At 41.1% G+C, this 22,933-nt stretch overlaps 1 protein-coding gene across 1 annotated transcript in view; it reads right to left on the reverse strand.

Annotated features, from left to right (window-relative positions):
* The window catches only part of NOL6 (nucleolar protein 6), an 84,322-nt gene extending 62,328 nt beyond the window's left edge, over nt 1-21,994 (reverse strand). The window contains 10 exon segments of the mRNA XM_042454488.1: nt 686-787; nt 1,701-1,759; nt 3,184-3,304; nt 4,356-4,519; nt 6,916-7,050; nt 11,388-11,556; nt 15,936-16,115; nt 18,088-18,204; nt 19,351-19,581; nt 21,911-21,994. Coding sequence (XP_042310422.1) covers nt 686-787; nt 1,701-1,759; nt 3,184-3,304; nt 4,356-4,519; nt 6,916-7,050; nt 11,388-11,556; nt 15,936-16,115; nt 18,088-18,204; nt 19,351-19,581 — 1,278 coding nt within the window. The 5' untranslated portion in view covers nt 21,911-21,994.
* Between the last annotated feature and the right edge of the window lie 939 nt (nt 21,995-22,933).

The raw sequence follows: 22,933 nt of genomic DNA on the forward strand, positions 1-22,933 counted from the left end.
TTCATTGTACCCCTTTTCAGCTTTGACTTTCTCGATCCTAAACCCTCACTGTCCCACCAGATCATTTCCTTTATTTGACCACTATATTTTCCTTTTCTCTTCCTTAAATAATCCAAAAAGAAATATTCTACAATATAATGCAACAAGTTTTTCTCCCCAACATTGTTTGTTTTTCAGTCCCAACTCTATTACAGCATGTGCTGCTCTAAAATAATTTTTACTACATAATCTTCTACCTTGCTGTTTTTGTGTGGGGTTTTATACCACTTACTAATTAACTTTTGTCATTGTTCTTTAACTTTTATATTTTTAATTTTAATTATTTGGAAGATCCAAAACATTTGGTCTTCTGTATTTATCTTCAAATCTTTCTTTCATATACCCTCCACTTAGCTAGGGCAGTTGAAGCGATCTCAAACTGGATGATTTCTGCAGTGTGATTTGGACCAGAAATAATATGGAAACAATAGGGATATTTTCCTGCACCAAATAAAAAGAAGAGCAGGTCAACATGTTTCAGAATTTAAAAATATATATGCACATGTGAAATGAAGCAACCATGTCAAGCAAGCCATGCATAAGTAAACAAAAACATTTAAAACATTTTAGACAGCATTTGAAAGACTTCTTTCAAATGCATTAAGGAATGACTTTTTCTTTCACCAGCTTCCATCACTACCTTTACCTGCTTATATGTGTTGGCTGTCATATCTGCGCAGAGGTTCACCTGTCCAGAAGGGTCCACAAAGACCACTTGGAATGCTTCGTGGAAGTCAGTCAGTGTAGGCTAGAAGAAGAGAAAGAGGCTGTGATTTAAAAGCATGTGGAGAGCTTCAGAATCAGAAGAGACAACAAGGATAATCCAGTCCAACCCACTGCTGTGCAGAAATACATAATGCAAGCACTCTCTGTAACAGATGGCCATCCAGTCTCTGTTTAAAAACCTCCAAAAAAGGAAACTACATTACCCTCCAAGGCAATGTCTTTCACTGTTGAACTGCTCTTACTCTCGGGGAAATTCTTCCTAATGTTTAGATGGAATTTCTTTTCCTGTAGTTTGAATCCACTGCTCTGTGTCCCAGTTTCTGGAGCAGCAGAAAACAACCTTGATCCATTTTCAATATGATATCTTCAAATAATTAAGCATAGCTATCATGTCACCCCTTAACCTTCTCTTCCACAGGCTAAACATACCCAGCTCCTTAAGCCACTCCTCACGGATGATTTCGGGCTATTTTTGCTGCGAAAATGGAAAACAACTCCCATGTAAAAACCGTGAAAATGGATCTGGTGGCTTGTATGGTCTTCTAGGCCACAAAACAGGGCCCCGAAGGCCAAATGCACGCCCCCCCATGGGGTGGAATTTAGAATGCAAAACTGCACAAAAATCAGACAAGGAACTTTGGATAAAGCTGACAAAAGAGTCTCCTTAACTGGTATTTGGGCCTCCTCACTTCATTTCAAATACTGTTACACATAGTTTTTAAATCTTTCAAATATTTTAAATCTGTTTTTAACCCATTCTGATGTTTAATATGTTTTTAGCTTCTTTTTATCATTTTAAACTATTTATCTTGTTTTAATGTTATCTGTAAGACACCCTGAAACCTTTTGATAAAGGCAGGCTATAACTATCATAATAAATAATACATCTGTATTAACCAAACATTACAAGTACCAAAAGGTTTTTGTTCTCTTACCAGTGTGACATCTGCATCCTTGGAAAGGCTGACTCCAGAGGTACTAAGGTCTGTGGTAGCTAAGAAGGAAGAAAAACACATTTGTTGTTATTGTTAACTGCTGTTCAGTCGACTTCGACTTATGGTGACCTCATGAAAGAAAGACCTCCAAGTCACCCTGCCATCAACTGCACTGCTCAGGTCTTACAGACTCAGGGCAGACATGGCTCAAAGTCTATTTATCTAGAATATGGTCTTCCTATTCCCTTCTACTTCACCAAGCATTTTTGTGAAGTGAGTCATGTCTTCTCATGAAATGGCCAAAGTATGACTGTCTCACTTTAATCATCTTGAATTCTAAGGCGAGTTCAGACTTGATAGCTGTAGGACTCTTTGTAAGATCGAAGGTTGGGTTTACGGCATTCCTGGAAGCCTCCATAAGTGTTGCCCTACTGATATGGAGCAATTTTTCATTCCACCAAATGGAAGGGCAATCTGGGGGGTGGGGCGCTTCAAGGATGTTGGGGCTACAAAAATCCCCAATGGTTGTATGTGGCCCACAGGCTGGAGTTTGCTCACCTTTGGCTTAGCGCTTGCAAAAGCAAAATCCTTTAATGGTAAAAGAGGTCCCTTTATTGTCAATGTCGTGAGCTGCAGTTACAGCAGCTGAGGAGAAGGCCCTTCACCAAAATCATCCAGGCCAAGAAAGTCATGATCATCACATGAACACCAGCAAGCAAAGAGCACAATCCAGGAAAGATTTTCACCCAAGAGGGATCATCTGCCTATAGGCCAGAGGTAATGGAAAAAAAATCCCTGGGGCAACATGAAGACCGTACTGTACTGCTATTCTGGAGTCCTTGCCCTCTTCAGATTCCCTTGGCTGTTGTTTTGGGACTCCTCTCCAGGAAAACCCTATGGTAGGTCACTTCTTAAATAGGTAGCAGAACCTCTGCTGTACAGTAGGACCCCCGTATCCAAGGGGAATACATTCCTGGACTTACCACAGAAACGTGAAATTGCGGATATTGAAATGAATGACTCCCTAGGGAAACTGACCATATAGCTGCTCTGGAGGAACTAGAAATTCCTAGAGTGAACACCTCTCTAGGCATTTCTAGGTCTTCCAATATTGACTCTATGGTCAATTTCTGCCAGAAGCGTACCACAGAGTCATACTGGAGAACTTAGAAAATGCCTAAAGAGAACTTATTTTTTTTCAGACATGGACAAGTGAAACTATACCTACTGGTCATACAGTACTTAATCTCAAAATAAATACCAGTTTTTCAAAATCCAAAGCAAACTTCCAGCAATTTTCATATTTTTCTTTTCAGCATCCCCCCCATCCAGTCAAACCTTCAAAACTTCCAAAGGCAGCAAAGTGGTTCCCAGACCATGAAACCATAGCCCTCCCTCTGGTGTAAATCAAAGGCAGAAATCTTCACACAGAATGTGTTATCTCAGATCATTCTGCCTCAACATCAGAAGACGCAGAACTTACCCAAGAACTGAAGGGCATTTCTCAACACCTGGTAACCACTCATCACTTTGTTGATCTTGTTGACAGCTAAGAGGTATCCCACCAGCATGGAGGCCAAGAAGCCGCTGAAGCATCCCAGACCCTAGAAATGGAGTGGGGGGAAAGACATAATGTACACAGGAATTGGTGGAAGCATCTATTTTGCTATGGATTTCCCGCATCCACTGCTAAACTCTCTCAGATCACAGCCTTTATATAATAAGTCTGATACACAGGCTGCAGTTCACCCTGAGAACCCAAAGCATGGCCTCTGAAGCCCCTCAAAGCCCTCAGAAATGTGCTTGCACCTATTGGGAGGCAAAACCCAACTTAAATCAACCATAAACACAGTTTACTTCCCCCATGGGGTCTCAGGCTCCTCCCAAAACCCCTCTTAAAACAAAACAAATTGGCCAAAAATAAGATGAAATGGCAGCCAAAATTAACACACAGGCAGCAACTCTACTGTCTTTCCAGTACCAAATAAAAACATTTATTTCCATGGTATCTACAGAACTCTTCTCCAACACCACACTTGAAATGAGTTGATTCTCTTCCTATTAGCTTTCTTAACTATCGTAAATGACTTGAAGACATACAACAACAAAGATCCAGAAGCGTGGTGTAGTGGTTGAGTGTTGGACTAAAACTGAAGAGACAAGGGTTCGATTCCCCACTTGGCCAAAGAAACCTACTGGGTGACTTTAGGCAAGTCACACTCTCTCAATCCCAGAAACCCCTGTGATGGGTTTGCCTTAGGGTTGCCATGAGTCAGAAACGACTTGAAGGCACACAACAACAAAAATATTTTTATATGTACAATCAACCCTTCGTTTGTGCAGACTTTGAATCCACATCCCTCAATTACATGCGAGGGGTAAACGGAGTAACATAAAATGAGGTGCGCACCTGTGGTGTGTGGTTGAGGGTGCCCGCAAGGGCGCGCCACCATTCAAGCCAATGGGGCTTGAATATTGGTGGATTTCCATTTTCGCAGGGGGGGGGGGGGGGCGGAACGGATCCCCCGCGAAAACAGAGGGGTGACTGTATATAGATCGACACATTCCTATCCTGTCAGGAAGACTTGTAAAGTTTTTCAGATTACAGCTCCCAGAATCCCACAGCCAGCACGGCCTTCCCCCGGACCCCATTACCTTATCAAGCTCCCGCTGGCGCAGCCAAACCTTGAGGAGACACACACCATCCCGCATGCCTTGAAAGCCACTGGCTGCCTCTGAGAGGAACACCAAGTTGGACTCCATCACCTGGTCCCACAAAATAGAGTTGTTGTAGTGAGGCGTTGGCGGCTCGGTGGCTCCTGGGGGAAAAGAGAGCAAAGAAGGGAATGAAAGTCACTGGAAATACCATCAGACCTGGCTTCCAGGTTGGCTGGGGACTGTCCCAGCTGGAGAACAAAAACAATAATAAGCCAACAGCATAAGCCCAGCAATGACATTTAAAATGGAAGTTTGCAGGCTAACATCCTGTTCCGCTAGTAGGGGAATATCAGCTAAATCATACATCTTGCCTGCCGTAATTTTCGTGCATAGACAAAGTAATGCAAGGGTTCCCAAACTGGGGTGCGAGATGGAATTTTAGGGGGTGCAACCAAGAGTGGCTTGCATCCTCAAGTGACAAATCATGAGTCATCACTCAGGGTTTTTTTTCTGAATAAGTTAGAATCTAATTGTTCAATTCAGATTTGCATTTTATATGCTGAGTTAAAAGCTTTTCTTTAATCCAGTTTGTTCACCCATGGTATTGTATGTGGTTCAAAAATTAGAAATTAGACTTCTTCATCTTCAAATGTGATATTACAGTTGTCCCTCCATATTCGCTAGGGTTAGGGGAACAAGACCCCCGTGAATATGGGAAAACCGTAAATAACAAAAACACTGTTTTTACCTGAGAGGACACCTCTCTAGGAATCTCTAGGTCCTTCAGTGCAACTCTGTGGTCAATGTCCAACATACACTGACCATAGAATGGCACTGGAGTAGCTACAAATGGTCTTTCAGTGCAACTTTTAGTTAAAGTTGACCACAGAGTTGCACTGGAGGACCTAGACAGTCCTAGAGAGAACATATTAATGAAATCCGTGAATAATCAAATCCGCAAATATCAAAGCCGCAAATATGGATGACTGTACTTCTTAAGGGGGTGTGATCATTAATCAAATATTTCCTAGTGGTACGGAGCATGGAAATGTTTGGGAACCACTGGGGTAAGGGGAGTTGGTATGCTGAGCTACTGTGATGGGATATGCAGTGAAGTGATTATTGCAGGGAAGTATTTATTCACATTCAGAAGTAGCATGACAACAAAGGAGAAAAGCTGTAGTTTTGAGAGACATTTAGCCTTCTTGCTCAGACAGCTCTAGTGCCACAATAAACTACAATCTCCAGGATTCCCTAGAACTGAGCCAGGGCAGTTAAAGTGGTATAAAACTGGATTATTTCTGCAGTGTGTTTTGGACCAAAGGCAAGTCCTCAGGAACTCAGACAAGACCACCATGGAAGTATCCTTATCGGGTATATTTAAAAAGAGTGCTGGGATATCTTAGGCCTGTTACAGACTGCCAAAATAAAGCTGCTTTGGGTCTCTTTGGAGGTATGTTATTTAAATGATGCATGCATCCTAAGAATCTGGAAACTGCACCAAAGCTGCACTCCAGTGCTTAGGAATGGAGTGTGGCTTTGGCGCGACCTCCAGACTCTTAGGGTCCATGCATCATTTAAATAGCATACCTCCAAAGAGACCCGAAGCAGCTTTATTTTGGCAGTCTGTAACAGGCCTTAAAGACCTAACACATTTACAGTGGCAGGAGCATCTACAGGCAAGAATCTGCATCAGGTGAAAGCAGGGGTGGGAATCAGGCCCATTAGCCACAGGTGGCCTGCAAGGCAGGTGGTGGTTTGTGCAGCCCTTGGCTCCCCCAGAGAACCTCAAAAGACCCCAGACTTCTAACTGCACTGTACATATGGGGAAAGTGGTCTATGGGTGATTTTGTTATTGTTGTGGGCCTTCAAATCTTTTCCAACCTATGGTTTTAACTCAGCAGGATTTGTTCCTAGCAGGTTTATATTGCTTTCCCCTGAAGCTGAGGTAGGGCCCAGACAGGCTAAAATAAAGCTGCTTCGGACTGGAAGTACTGAGGACTGAAGTGTGACTTTCGGCCTCTTGGGATGCATGCATCATTTAAACAGCATACCTCCAAAGTGATCCAAAGCAGCTTTGTTTTGGCCTGTCTGTTTGGGCCTAGAGTATGACTTGCTGAAGGTCACCTAGTCGGTTTCAATGGCCAAGTGAGGATTTGAACCCTGGCCTCCTGAAGGCCTAGTCCAACACTCAAACCACTACATCAGGCTAGCTGTTATAATTAAGTAATACTATAATTCCATTTTAATGTTTACCTTTTGTACGTCTTTAGTTATATTTTATTTTAATTTGTCAGTTGCCTGAGTGTTGGTTTTGGGAAAAAGATGGGATACAATTCTATTTTAATGCTCACTTTTGTATGTTTTTAATTGTACTGTTTTTTTAAATTGTAAGCCAGTCTGAATCCCAATTTTGGGGGGCAAAGTTGGGATATAAATAACAACAACAACAACACCCATTTCTCTGACTCCAATACTTATGTGCCTGAAATGATGCACCCACCAAGCTTGCCTCCAAAGACTTCAGGCCTTTCCTTTAACCTCCTCCCTATCTTACCTGCCACAGGTAAGTCCTTCTCCGTGAACCAGGCAGTGCGGACATTATTCTTTGTGGGATGCAAGCGGGTGGGCTTGAAGACATCTTGGGCAGGGCAGGCGAAGAGGCGGACAGTCACCATCTTTGCATCTTTCCCTAAGAGTCCAATGGAAGAAATTAAGACAGAAGTCCTACAGTGCGGAAAAAGCAAGTAACTTTGAATGTGGACATTCTGAAGGTGCATCTACATTGTAGAAATGAGGCAGTTTGACACCACTTTTAGTGTCACACACCATCCTATGGAATCATGAGAATTGTAGTTTTATAATGTCTTTTTAGCCAACCCTGCCAAAGAATGCTGGTGCCTCACCAAACTACAAATCCCAGGATTCTGTAAGATGGAGCCATTACAGCTAAAGTGAGGTCAAACTGCATTACTTCTACAGTGTAGATGCACCCTGAGTCAGTCACTATTGTCCAACCATTTCCTCAGGAGAACTTATAAGGTAACAACAGGATCCCAGAAAAAAAAGCAACTGCTGAAAGCCAGAGATTTTGGTCTAAACAATGTCAAAAGTTTCTCCCTTCCCACCTTTCCAGCACCATACACAGATCCCAATCTTTCTCTGCTTTAGCTGAATTTCACTTCAGAACTTTGTAAAGCAGAACAAGAGAAGCACAAACTTTTTTTTTTAAAAAAAGCAGAAACAACCATTGCAGAAGGCCTCTGCCAAGTGCCATCCTCAGGCACAAATCCTCTTGTTACAGTCAGACCTCCGTATCCACGGATTTTTATCCACAGATTCAAGCATCCATGGCCTGAAAATATTCCAAAAAGAGATAAATTCCAAAAAAGCAAACCTTGACTTTGCTATTTTATATGTGCAGCATCATTTTACAATGCCATTGTATTTAGTGGAACTTGAGCATCCACAGATTTTGGTATCCACAACGAGTCTTGGAACCAAACCCTGTCCAATACCAAGGGCCCACTGTACTTCCAATCAAAGCAGAGCCACTGAATCAATGGGGTTTACCTCTGTACTGATTCACCATTCAAGACCTGGTACAATGGATGTGCAACAACAACAAAGTTAGTCTAGTAAGAGCCAGTGTGACGCAGTGGTTTGAGTCTTAAAGTATGAATCTGGAGACCAGGGTTTGATTTCCGACTTGGTGACCTTGGGCAAGTCACATTCTCTGATCCTCAGAGGACTGCAATGGCAAATCTCCTCTGAAGAAACTTGCCAAGAAACCTCTGTGATAGGTTCGCCTCAGGGTCACCGTAAGTCGGAAATTACTTGAAGGCACAAAAAAACAACAACAACTACAGGTGTACTTCTATTGGGACTAACTAAGAGGATTTTGGCGTTATCATGCTACAGACTGACCCCCTAGAAAAATATTACATATGGTGACATCTCTAGTAATGATCCGTTATGCCTGGTTCACAAGGAAAAAAATCATCAGGGGATGAACAAGGCATGTATGAGTATAAATGCCTAGACAAAGAGGAAGGAAGGAGCCGTTTCACTTGGAGAAGATTTGACAGGTGGCATGAGATATTTATGTTTAAATATCTGAGATGTCATGTAGAAAATGGAGCAAGCTTCTTTTCCGCTGCTCCATAGACTAGAACATAAACCAGTGGATTTAAATGACAAGAAAGGAATTCCACCTGAACATTAGCAAAAATCTCTTTACTATAAGAGTGGTTTGACAGTGGAATGGACTGCCTCAAAGTGTGGTGGGTTCTCCTTCTTTGGAGGTCTTTAAACAGAGGTTGGATGGGCATCTTTCATGACTGTTGCAGTTGTATATTCCTGCATGGCACGGGGGGGGGGGGGGGGCGCTAGGTGGCCTTTGGGGTCCCTTCTAACTCTATGATGCTATGGTTTTATGTTCCTAATACAAAGCTTCTGTGGCAGAAAGGAAGAGATATCAATACTTCAGCAAAACAAACACTTGCAGTCACTGATCTAGAAAAAAATTATGTTCATACGCCTCATTTAAGCCAATATAATATCTATCAGATTTTGCAGACAGCATGGTTCCTTCCTTAATTATACAGGCTTCCAATGCTATTTAGCCTTCTCAAATCAAACCAAATAAATATGTAAATCATGGGCTTTGGGAGATTGAAGAAAACATTGGGCTGTAAAATGAAGTTATACACAGGGGACTGCAACACAGAAAGAATGTACAACAAAAAAAACCAAGGCAGATGCCAGTTACAACCCACAGATGCAGAGTCGAGCCAGAGAGAGAAATTCTACCTGCTGACCATCAGTGCCCCTTTGATATTTCATCCATGCTACTCCTAACAATTGCATTAAATTCAAAAAAGCCCCCCCAAAACAAACACAATATTCTCAATTGTATAAAGCACAATACAAGATTTTGCAGTGGGAAACATGTCATTCACTGTGAAATCGAAGGCTTTCATGGCCGGCATCCATAATTTGGGGGGGGGGGGGTCGGGCTATGGGGTCATGTTCTACAAGAGTTTCTTCCTGACGTTTCACCAGCATCTGTGATTGGCATCTTCATAGAATGCGTGCCTGGAAAAGAGTTGGGTATATATATACTGTGTGACCTGGGAAGGCAGGAGTGAATTGCATGTGGGTTGTTCTGTTGCTCATGGCAGGCCTCAGGGTGTGAGGGTCTGCAAAAGAGGATGAGTGTCTGCTTGATAGTGCTCATTGTCTGCTGGGAAATTTCTCATTTGCATTTGTTGAGTCTTTATCTTGCTATTTTTCAGGAAACCCTCAAAGTAAACATGGTTTGGCTACCAGTCCTGAAAAATAGCAAGATAAAGGCTCAACAAATGCAAATGAGAAGTCTCCCAGCAGACAATGAGCACTATCAAGCAGACATCAATCCTCTTTTGCAGACCCTCACACCCTGAGGCCTGCCATTAGCAATCAAGAACCCAGGCAAGCATTCTCTGAAGATGCCAGCCACACATGTTGGCGAAACGTCAGGAAGAAACTCTGCTAGAACATGGCCACGTAGCCCGAAAAACCCACAAAAAACTATGTCATTCACTGGTAGCTCTGTAATACACTTTTCCATAATTATATTATTTAATTCCAGAGATGCAAAAATTTGAGGGCATTCTGAAGCCATGGAGAAAAAAACTTATTTTCCTGTTTGTTGTCGTATGCCTTCAAGTCATTTCCCTCTAGTGGCAACCCTAGGGGGACCCTCTTGTGGGGTTTTCTGGGGCTGAGAGTGTGTGACTTGCCCAAGGTCATTCAGTGGGAATATGGCTGAGCAGAAAATCAGACCCTAGTCTCCAGAGTCATAGCCCAACACTCAAACAACCAAACCCCAGTGGATACCAAGGGCCCACTGTACTAGCATCTCTTACAAATTGAAAATTATTTTCTTACTTTAGGAACATAACATGTGCTACATCCATAATCTGATACAATTATACAATGCTGTTTAGTATAAAACTATCATGAATATTATATTCAAAGTACATTTCCGTAAGACAATAGTTACGAATGTAATTCTCTCTGTAATTTTTGAATTTTTTTTTTTTAAAAACTAGAGTTCCAACGGTCCTGAACTATAAGAAACTGCTTTGGTTTTGCACTTCACTAGGAGTAGACAAAACACAATAAAAACATTAGAAATCGTCAACATCAGGAAAAGAGAGAAAAGTATTTTGTCACCTCTAGTCTTCCATAGTGTTAAGCAGACATAAAGCACTCATTCCTATGAAAAGAACTGAGATCTGGAATTGCAATGATATGATCCTGAACCTTCTTCTTACCTGAAAGTCTTCCTGTTACATCATTTTTAGAATTTATCTTTGGGGAGTAAATCTATGGACACCTTGTCTTAAAACCTTATTTGACATTCTAAATGAAATATTCTAATTTTTTTTTTAATTTCACAAAAAAATAGGGGGGAAATTAGTGGCTAGCCAAAAAAAATTATTTTTATCCCCCAGGACTTCATGTATAATTTTAAGCCAATTTAGATCCATTTAAAGGGTATGACTTCTTCATCCAACAGCCAAGTTCTTGCCTCGGAGATCCAAATCCTGCCCAACTCTATTAGTTTTTAAATAAATACTCTCACAATAGTGCAGGTATAAGCAAGTAAGGCCCTTTATATGTTTAGTTTTTTGTCCTACAACTCTCATCAGTCCTAACCAGCATAGTGAGCGGTGATGGGTTATGGGATTTGTAGGAGATACACACATACACACCTTCTTCTGTAGCCTAGTGTTTACAGACACTGCCTAAAAGTTAGCTGCTGGCATTTCCCAAATACTTTTGTTAAATTCAACCTACTGTATAATTACAATGGCTTCCTGTGCTGCTGCGTCACACTGTGGGCTCTCGTTCACTGTGTTATCATTATGAACCTAAATGGTTCTTTGGACATGCTATCGCATAAACTACTTGTCTTCAACTGCAAAGCCATGGACCTTAAGAGAAAGAAAGCTTACAAAGGACCCAGGAAGCCACACTCACCTTGTGGCTGTAAGAGCACAATCGGCTTAAGATGATTGTCGTTCATGTAGGCAAACTTCACACTCCCAAAGAGCTTTTTCTTGGCCAGATGGTGGGCAATGTGAGTCAAGTAGAAAGCCCTCTTGCGGTGGTACCGCTGGTTAAGGTTGTCTTTGTCTTGGAAGACCTCCTGAAAATACAGAGAACACTTACATATGACTTTTTAAAAACTCCAAAACTTTAAAACCCAATATAAAACTATTGCTCCATCACTACAGATGCCCCCCTAGGGAAAATTCCCAGAGCCAGGAGCCATGACCAAAAAGACCTCCCACCTAAAGGCCTCAGATAATGGCCACAGCTTGGGCAGGCTTAGCATCATAGAACCATAGAATCACTGAGCTTGAAGAGACCCCAAAGGTCATCCAATTTCAATTCCATTCTGCCATGCAGGAATACACACTCAAAGTATCCCTGACATATGGCCATCTAGCCTGTGTTGAAAAACTTCCAAAGGAGAAGACTCCATCACATGCCGAGGCAGTGTCTTCCACTATCTAAGAGCTCTTACTATCAGGAAGTTCTTCCTAAGGTTTAGCTGGAACTTCCTCTCCTGTATCTGAAATCATTGCTTGTTTGGTAGAAGGCGGTCATTGCAATACCAAGCTGTTCAAGCCTTCCAGATAACCACCAGCACTTCAGGCAATGCTCACTTACTTACTTACTTAAAATTTTATTCGGTCATTGACCAGCAATATAGTACAGAGTGCAATTGCAGCAATACAAAAACAGAATGTAATTGTATTATTTGTACATTGCTACTTATATAATAAAACATTAAAAACAGAATTAAGAATAAAAAATTAAAAAATGAATGAGTATACATGCAGCTAAAGCAGCGAGGGTTGAGTAGCACAATATGTTTCTAGCTCTGATAATTTCCAGATTTTGGCCTGTGTGAGTAACACTTTCTATTAGCCTTCGAGGTTTTATCTCGTCATGAGGGGGCGTATTTTATATACGATGTGGCAAAATTTAGCCACTGTATATACAACACTAGGCGACTGACTGTTCAAGAGATTACAAACAAGTACAGTGTCTGAGCTTCCTGGGAATTTTTCTAAAAGTGGGATGATCAGTTGAGACTGGATATCTTTAAAGAATAGACAATACAGGAAAGTATGTTCAAGGGTTTCAATATCACAGTTATTGCAAGGGCAAAGCCGTGCTTTGAAAGGAGTTTTCTTGTATCTTCCTTCTAGAACCGCTGAAGGGAGGGCATTAAAGCGGGCTAAAGAGAAAGCTCTTCTAAATGTAGGTAATGTAATTTGGAACAAGTATGAAGCAGGTGACAGCATAGAAATTGATCTGTTGATTAGGATGCGCCCCGGAAAGGCAGCAGTCTCTATCTGTCCTTCTATATCGAGTAATCTCTGCTTTATGGACAGTTTGGCCTGATCGAGATTTAATTCTAGAATAAACTCTTTCGATAGGCGTATAGATAATAGTTTCTTATTTATGGCCGATTCCCAGTAAGATTTATAGGTATCGGTCAAGATATATTTTGTTAGTCCATCCGGGGTTTTATTTAGTTTGAGCCAATAGAATAAAACATAAATCCACATACTTGTTTCAATTTTACTGACTCCAGCCTCTCTTCTCAATACCACGTTGGGAACACAGCTACCAACTTGAAAGATTTTCCTTAAAAAATTTGTTTGCACCCGTTCGAGGGGCATAAGATTGTTATAAGGGCCCAATTGAGCGCCATATAAGAGTTGTGGTCTGGCCTTAGCCTGGAAGAGTTTAATTGCTGCTGGAATAAATTGGGCTCCCTTAGAAAAAAAGTATTGTTGGATTGCATTAGCTGTTTTTTGTGCATTTTTTGAAACATATTCCAAGTGTGCAGTTCTATTACCCGTGGCCTGAAGCACAATTCCCAAATATCTGAATGTCTTAACTTGTTCAATAGTTTCTTTTCCCAGTTTCCAATTTCTTTTTCTGGGTTGCTTAGAGAAGGTAATGATTTTAGTTTTAGAACAATTTATTGTTAATCTTTCTTCATTACAATAAGTGGTTAGCGACCTCAGAGCTCTTCTTAATCCGATGGGAGTCAGAGATAATATGACAACGTCATCAGCATAAAGAAGTAGATTTACATGTCTATTTGTTATTTTGGGAGGGTGGAAGAAGATCTTATTCAAGTGAGGAACTAAGGAATTTATATAATAATTAAACAGAATAGGGGCTAGAACACATCCTTGTCTAACTCCAATCTTAACTTGGATTTCTTTGGACATATGGCCTGCTGAACTACATCTCACTTTCAGCCGATTATCCTCATGCAATTTAATAAGCAGGAGAAGAAGCCGTTTGTCAATTGAACTATTCATAAGTTTTTCCCACAATCTAGATCTGGGAACAGTATCAAAGGCAGCTTTAAAGTCTACGAAAGCTGCATGGAGCGAAATGCCCATTTTGGAATATTTTTCTATCAGATGTTGTAATAATAATACATGATCAATCGTTGATCGTCCTGCTCTAAATCCTGCTTGTTCTTCGTTCAAGATGTTCTCTGACTCGAGCCAATCCATTAATTTAGTTTGTAGGTGTTTAGCATACATTTTGCTAATTTGGCTCAGCAAGCTGATTGGTCTAAAAATTATGGATCACTCCTCTTACCTTTTTTGTATACAGGGATTATTATAGCAAGTCCCCACATAGGAGGAATCATGGCCGTCCTGTCTATGGCCGTAAAAAGCGTGCTCAGGCAATGCTCAGAAACAGATCTCTCTCATGTCTCTACTAAACACACCTCTGAGCGGGTTGTTCCACAGGCAACATCAAGGCAGTGAACACAAAATTCTGCTAAATGCTTGGTACAATGCTAACCTGCTTCTGTTATAGTCCTCAGTCCTACTGGTTAGTCCTAACCAAAGCAGACTCACTGAATCAATTGTTGAATGGAGAGTCAAGACACACATATATTCCATGGATTCAATCAGTCCACTTCAGTTGGGGAGTACCCAAAGGATTTAAGAAAATAGCTGGGATCTTGTTGGTTGCTCTTAAGAAAGAACAGACCCACGGAGTCAAAAGTTGAACGATAAGTCAACACATAAGCAATCTAAGGCCAGGTTATCTGAACGACCATACTCTCTCATCTCTCCAAATTCACAGGGGCACAGGACCCTCGTGAATCTGGAAAAACTGCAAATAACAAAACCACTATGTTTTTACCTGAGAGAACACCTCTCTAGGAATCTCTAGTTCCTCCAGTGCAAATCTGTGGTGAATGTGGCAGGTCCACTTTACATTTAGTGGGAACATGGGAGATAGGGCCTTCTCAGTGGCGCCATCAAGTTCTGGGAACATCCATCCCAGAGCAGCAATGCTGACACCTTCCTTTTTATTACAGCAGGCCTTTGAGAACTGCTTTTTAGGTTAAACTGGCCTTCTATAATTTGCTGGAACTTTTTTTAAGGTTCTTTTTTTTTAACCGTTTGGCCCCTTTTGGCTGTCCTTTGGCTGCAGAAGGAAATTTTCAAATGATTCAGACATGATAGCAGCGGCAGAGCAGTATTTCAGTGACCAAACATCAGAATTTGGATAGGGGGAGGGTTAAAGAAATTTGAGAAAAAATATGCCAACTGAACCCAACTTCAGAGTGAATATGTGGACTAAAATGTAAATTTCATGGTTCTAGGTCATTCCCTTCTCGGCCAGACTGAAAACTTATCAGCATCCCTTCATATTATTGTTGTTGTTGTGACTGTTGTTTGTCTCCAAGTCATTTTTGACTTATGGCGACCTTAAGGCAAATCTATCATAGGGTTTCTTGGCAAGTTTCTTCAGAGGGGTTTGCCATGGTCTTCCCCCAAGGTTGAAAGAATGTGATTTCCCCAAGGCCAGCCACTGGGTTTCCATGGCCAAGCTGGGATTTGAGCACTGGTCTCCAGAGTCATAGTCTAACTCTCAAAACATGGTTTATGTTTTATGTCTTCATACAAGGCATTGTTTTGAGTTTACATATCACTGAATCTATTTAAATAATAGATCATGTATTTGTTCATACATAGGTTTAGTTTGAAATTTAAAGGAGAAGATAAAATAGTGTTAAGAACTGTAGGAAGACTAAGATTTTGTTTAGCCAAGAGGCTTTGAGAACAAAGGAGATGACTACGAAAAGTCATTTTAGCTGACAATTAAAGGTTATGTTAGATAAGGAACCAAATACACATGGACAGTGTAATTAATATCATTAGGAATTAATGCGAGGTGCATATTGATAAGATTTGTATTATATGTGTACATGTTTCTATTGTATTCTTTTTTCCTGTGTTTTAAAATTAATAAACAAATATATTAAAAAACAAACAAACCATGGTTTCTGTTTTTAACTGGCTTTAAATGTTTTGAGAGCTTAATCCCTTTTTTAACTCCTGTATTTTGTGAATATCTAACTATGCTTTTAAAAAAATATATGTTTCAAGCTGACTTGATTCCTGCGTTGGGATATAAAAAAGATCACCCTGATCATCACTGGTCATCAGTGCAGGCCCCACTCACCCGGGGCATGGTCAGAGCCACATCCACGTTGACTGCAGGCTTGATGCAGGTGCCCAAGAGGTAACTCCCCACCACCTTCACCTCTGCAGGGGGCAGGAAGCGGAACTTGCCCTTCACATTGAAAGGAAGCTGCAAGAGAGGGATTTTCACCCCCTTTGGGAGCCAGGACTGGTCAGTGATCTGGAAGGAAGCAGCAAAAGAGACAGAAAGATAAAATAATGCTCCAGTGATTTTCATGGTGGGGGACCATAGCTGAAGGTCTGAAGGTTAGAACCTGAAGGTATCTAGATAGAATAGAGCCCTGAGCAAAAGATCTGTGGAAAGCCTCCTATCTGAGCTTGGAAAAGTTATTTTTCATGGACACAAGTGCTGGGATATATTTATTTAATTTACAGTGGGCCTTGGTATCCACTGGGGTTTGCGTTCAGACCCTCCAAGGGATACCAAAATCCAGAGACACTCAAATCCCATTAAATACAATGGCATAATAAAATGGTGTCCCTTACATAAAAAATGGCAAAACCAAGGTTGGCTATTCCGATTTTTAAAAAATGTTTTCAAGCCGTAAATGGCGAATCCATGGATGCAGAATCTGTGGATATGGAGGGATGACTGTATATCCCATCTTTATGGGAGCCAAGGCAGCTCAAAAGATAACACAAACAAAGCACAGCTAAAAAGAGCATCATGATAACATGGGGGGGGGAGCAATTAAATAGGTGCTATTTTAAAAAAAGTAGCTTAAAACATAGTTTTTTGTAGGTTTTTTGGGCTATGTGGCCATGTTCTACAAAAGTTTATTCCTGACATTTCTCCAGCAACGTCAGGAATAAACTTTCTCAGAACATGGCCACATAGCCTGAAAACCCACAAAATAACTATGGATGCCGGCCATGAAAGCCTTCGACTTCACATTAGCTTAAAACAATTTAAAAGCATTAAAAACATAACAGTGAGAACAAAAACAATCAAAGAGCTGTCCAGATAAAAAGGGTTATTCCTGAAGGTGGAAAGAGCAGAGAGGTGTCCAAACCAGAGTCTTGTGGGAAAACCTAGGAGCAGAATCTCTATGGTCCTTTTGGTATGATATTTTGGGGAGTGTTTGGGCTGGCCCCTCCTTACTTATCAGACCTTATTTCTTCTCACCTTCCCACTAGGGCCCTCCGTTCTGGTAGTCAAGGTCTGCTGTCCCAGCCCAGGATTTCCTCTGCCCCATCTAGAATTCGCCCCTTTTCACTCGCTGCCCCTCATTCCTGGCACCTTCTTCCCCCGCAAACAAGAGCCATGTCTTCTTCTTTAACCAGCTTCAAAATGGAGCTGAAGACCATCCTGTTCAGAGAAGCATTCCCAGGCATTGCATAATTGTCACTTGCTTTTTGTTGTTCTTTTGTTGTCTGTTTTATTGAATCATTTCCTGTATTGCTATGTATTTTATATGTATTATCCTACTAGAGAGGCCCCTTCCCCACCACCTTTCCCTTCTCCTTTTGTGTCGTGTCTTTTTAGATTGTAAGCCTGAGGGCAGGGAACCGTCCAATTAAAAAGATTGTATGTACAGCGCTGTGTAAATTTTCAGCGCTTTATAAATAAAGTTTAATAATAATAATAATATACGATGGCAGGAACCACAATTTGTGCAGCCCACATGTAAAAGAATAACTTTACCCCTTGATATTATTAATGAACTGCTATTCCCATAACTCTTCTCCTCTCTCTGCTGGCTAGGGCTGCTGGAATAGCAACCCAAATTGCATATCTAGAGTTTGCTCCTTCCTGATGCAGAGAAATACCACATTCCTCTCCTTTTATGGGAAAAATAATTTAGACACCAGAATTGTCCCATCAGTGGTTAACATAGCATCACTAGAGACCCTGCAAAGAACCTACACTGTGCAACTCCCACACATATGTAGTCCAAGATTTGTAGCTGCTTATCGAATGTGGCACTTCAGTCTAGTTTAAGAATGAAGGACGGCATCTGGCTAAGGCCTGTTCACCCCAGACACTGTCATCACAGGAACTGATTAAAGCAACTACTGATTAAAAAGCTGCAATCCTGAATACATTTACGAAGGAGCAAACCCCATGGAGATTTGCTTTCAAGTAAACATGCACAGAATGGTCCCACAAACCGCACACATCTCACACGTACATCTCTTTCGTGTGCCTCTGGGATTGTGCTCAGCAAAGCATTGATTTCATGGAGGAAGGAATCAATTTTCTGTTTCCTCTTCTCCTTGAGCGTCACCTCTTTTAAAAGCTCCTCTACCTGCACAGGGGACAAAAAGACATGGCACATCACATAAAACTTATTGCTCCTTCATTTTTACTCCAATTAAAAACTAATCAACAAAGATTTTAAAAGAAGGATATTGACAAGCTGGAAGGGTGACCAAAATGATCAAAATTCTGGAAACTAAGCCTATGAGGAATGACTCCAGGAGCTGGCATGATTAGCTTGGAGAAAAGAAGACTGAGAAGTGACATGATGATTGTTTCTGATCTCTGTGCAAGTGACTAATGCCAGCAGACACAGGTGGCACAGCAAGATGCATGTGTAGACAATTGCTTGGCATTGCTCCAGAGTGCCCTGGTAATAGGGGAAATTTAGGACCAGAATACTCACAGAGCAGCCTGGAGTATTGTGGCCAGTGTAGACCCACCGTAAGACAGAGACTGATATACAGTTGTGCCACAAATAGCAACATTTAAAAGATTAATACACTTGGAGAGCTGAGGGAGGGCAGCCCAGGCAATGTGAAACAAAATGGGGAAATCATAGAGATGTATAGAACAGTGGAAAGCATCATGCATGAGAACTGGAAGCTCAAAGCTTTTGCGACAGGAGCTGAAATGGGAGACTTGGAGCAGTGTAATCAGGATGGGGAGAGGCAGATGAGTTTAAAACAGAAGCCAGTGCTCGGACAGGAAAGTAAAGGAAAGATCTTTAAAGCAATGGAGCAGTTCCTTGACTGAAATGGAGCAGTTCATTGACTGTTCAAACAGGTAGAAAGGGCTGGAAGCAACCCACAGGTACAACAGGCTGGCCTTCCTTAGAAGCAAAGTGCACCCTGTCTGTTGGGCACAGGGCTGGTGAATGGCAAGCAAAGGAAGCCCTTTCAAAGTTACAAGAATCCCACCAGAAGGAAACATATGCCCTGTTCTATTCGTTTCTGTAACTCAGGTCCAAAACAAACTGCAGAAATAATCCAGTTTGAGACTACTTTAACTGCACTGGCTCAATGCTAGGGAATTCTGAGAACTGTACTTTTGTGAGACATTTAGCCTTCTCTGTCAGGGAGCTCTGGTGCCACAATAAACTACAATTCCCAGGCTTCCCTAGCATTGAGACAGGGCAGTTAAAGCAGTCTCAAACTGGATTATTTCTGCAGTGTGTTTTGTCCCTCAGCCTTACCTGCAAGCGGAGAAGATTGGAATGGAACAGGTTCTCTGTCTCCTTAAGGCGGCTCAGCTCTTCATTTGTGGGCGGTTTGTACAACTCAGCCTTGCACAGCTTCACTGGTTGCAAGATGCCTTCTGAGACGGAGGGCCTTTTCTTCCCTCGTGGTTTCCTCTCTTCCTTGGAGAGGCTGGCATCACCCTCCTCTCCTTCCAAGCCTTCATCTCTTCCTGCATCTTCAGACATCTGCAGTTAATGATGATAAAAAACATATAAACCTTGTAAACAAGCCCACACAAATACCCTGCAATATTCATTTTATAAGCCTGCATTTCCATACTGGCTTCTGCACAGCGGGCATTCAAATTGACAACTAAATCTCTTTGTCATCTTCCAAAGAGGGACAATATGATCCATCCTTCTTCTACCAGCCTGTTGTACCTCCACTCTCCCTACTGAATGCAAGGGCTGCTGTTTGCACATCTGCATGAAATTACTGGTCACCAAGAATGCTCTTCAACAAAAGGCTTTACACCAACAACCTTTTACAAAAGCCAAGCCAAACCAAACATCCCACCTATCTTCTTACATACCACCGCCATTATTTCCTTTTCTACAGCTTTTGGTTGTAACACCGTTCTCAATCTTATACAATTTAGATTACCTTTGTATATCTATTGGTTTTTTTCTCAACACTTTTATATGTACTGAATCTCTCTATTTAAAATTTATCTATGAATGTCATCCTGTACATATTTACCTTTGTTTATAAAATTACGCATCCTTCTTGTTCTCTGTAGTTATATTCCTAATTTATTTTTTATTTGGTTATTTAACTAATTTATTTGTTTATTTATTTTTCATTTAGTCCCCACCTATTTTCTCCCATTCCTGGGTCAAACAGTCTGGCCAGTTTACTCCAATCCTCTAAGTAGTATCCTAGTTAGTTTACATTTCAATTACGTCCAGTGATTTCAATAATCATTCCTTTATTAGTGATAAAGGTTTCTCTTCCTTCCAGTTTTTGGCATAAACCATCCTTGCGGCTGAAGACATGAACATCCCAAGTGACTAAAATCAGTGGTTATGGCCAAGTTAAGGCCACTTTACATATGCATGAGTTTAGTTAAAATACTGATTTATTTAGGTAGAATTCAGACATAGCTGTGTTTAGTCTGGAATATCTGTATGCAAAGGGATCTTGTAGCACTTTTGAGACTGACTGTGAAAGACGTTCTAGGTCTACAAAAGCTTATGCCACCTTTTCATCAGACAAGAACTAGAATATTGTAGTATTCAAAAGGATCTTGTAGCACCTTTGAGACTAACTGTCTCAATACTATTATATTCTAGTTCTTGTCTGAGCCAGTTCAGCTCAAATTATGTTCTCCTTCAGTTCTGATTTGTGCCATGCTTCAGCACTGTCTGACAATATGGTGCAGCACTTCAAGTACCGCATTGAGAATTGTGAGATCTGCAATGAAGTCGCTATTAAAGCCATGAAATGCAGAGGGTGACCCTAGGTCTGACACTTAACCCGCCTTACAGGAAGGTTGCGAGAGAAGCAGAGCCATGTACGCCTCTTGGAGCTCAATGGAGGAAAGGGGACATACAGATTTAACTAGTCATAAGTTAACTAATAAAGTAAGTCTGAATCCCAGCTCAGCAATGGCATCTCACTAGGTGCCCTTAGAAAAACCCCATGCTCTCAGCCTCAAAGGATAGCAATGGCAAACCCCATTTGATGAAACCTGTTAAGAAAACCCTAGGATAGGGTTGCGGTCACCCTAAGAGAGAAAAGACTTGAAGATACACAACAACAACAACAACAACAAAATTATTATTATTGTTATTCTTATTAACCTTTATTTATAAAGCGCTGTAAATTTACACAGCGCTGTACATACAATCTTTTTAATAATAACAATCATTTTTACAAACTCCATGCATCTGAGGCAAGAGAATGGACAGTATCAGACTACGCTGCTAAAGCACTCTTATCCCACTTTAACTGCTATGGCTGCCTAATAATATCACTGTCAGTCAATAGGGCTGAAGGGAAGCCATATATCTAAGGACACTCTGCCTCAGTTTGGGGTTTGGAAGTTTTAATTTAATTTTAACATTTCATTTAGTTAAATTGAATTTTAAATTGAATTCTTTAAACTGTTGCATGTTGTTGTTGTTGTTGTTGTTGTTGTGTGCCTTCAAGTCCCTTCTGACTTATGGATAGCCTTTCATGGGGGTTTCCTTGGCAAGACTTCTTCAGAGGGGTTTGCCATTGCCTTCCTCTGAGGAGGCTGAGAGAGTGTGACTCCAGTGGGTTTCCATGGCTGAGCTGGGATCTGAATCCTGGTCTTCAGAGTCATCCTCCCAACTACACTCAAACCATCACACTACACTCGGGGGGGGGGGATCAAATTACAGTTTTGAACCACAGCTCCCACAATCCCCTAGCAGAATTGGGGGATTCTGGGAGTTGTAGTTTTTCCCCAAGCTTGAGTCCTCCTCTGATGAGCAGCTGCTGGGGCGCCCAAAGAAGGGCCTGAATCAGCAGCAAGCCCCCGTTGCCCACCTTCTGCCAGCCGCTCTCTGCCTCCGCGTGGGGGAAACTCCAGCAAAACCACGTGGAATCCGACACTGCCTCCCTCACTTCCGGGGTTTGGTACATCTCGCCTTCTGATTGGATAAAGGGAATTACCGCTCCTCCCCTCGCTTTCCGATTGGGACAGAGCTCCCTGGACACACCCCCTATCAAGTTCCAATATTCCATGATTCTAAGTTTGGTTGAGACGTGCAAGCCTCTCATAGGCTCCAGCTCTGTAACGCAGAGATAGGAAATAAATTAGAAGGCTACCTCTCTTTGTCTTGTTGAGACTTTCCGGGTGTATTTCCTAAGAGGGATGCTATCCTTTCTCCCAGGTTCTATTTTGGACTTCAGTTCCCAGAAGCCTCAGCCATGCTGAACAATAGTCTGGCATTCTGGGAACTGGAGTCCAAAAGCTCTTAAAGGGCACAGTTTGGAAACCACTGCTCTAAATAATCATAATAATCATAATCATAATCATCATATAATAAAATAATAATAAAAAATTATTTATATCCCGATTCCCGCTTTTTGTTAAGCAGTGCAATTAAAAACAAGCCTTTTGTGGCTGAAGAGCGGGTTATAAAAACAGCAAATAAATAAATAAAAAGATACAAAAGTGATTCATTAAAACAGAAGCAAAAATTATAAGCTTTTTTTAAATTGTATTGTTCTTTTAATATTGTGAAGCCGCTCTGAGTCCCAGTTCTGAAGAAAGAGCAGGATGCAAATAAATATTCATAATAATAATAATAATAATAATAATACAATGTTAAAAGAATAAAATACGGTTTAAACATGATAAAAGTGTTTAAAACATTTTAAAACAATAAAAAAAATTAATTGATGAAGTTGGCAGTTTTGTCAGGCAGTTTTCCAAATGAAGAAGCGGTAACTTCCATTTATTTTAACTAGCTAGCTTTAATAGATTGATTGATTGATTGATTGATATTGATGTATTATATTCACTTGTAGTTCTGTGTGTGGCCCAAAAAACACCTGCAGAAACCA

The sequence above is a fragment of the Sceloporus undulatus genome, chromosome 2 (genome assembly GCF_019175285.1).
Source record: "Sceloporus undulatus isolate JIND9_A2432 ecotype Alabama chromosome 2, SceUnd_v1.1, whole genome shotgun sequence".
NCBI lineage: Eukaryota > Metazoa > Chordata > Lepidosauria > Squamata > Phrynosomatidae > Sceloporus > Sceloporus undulatus.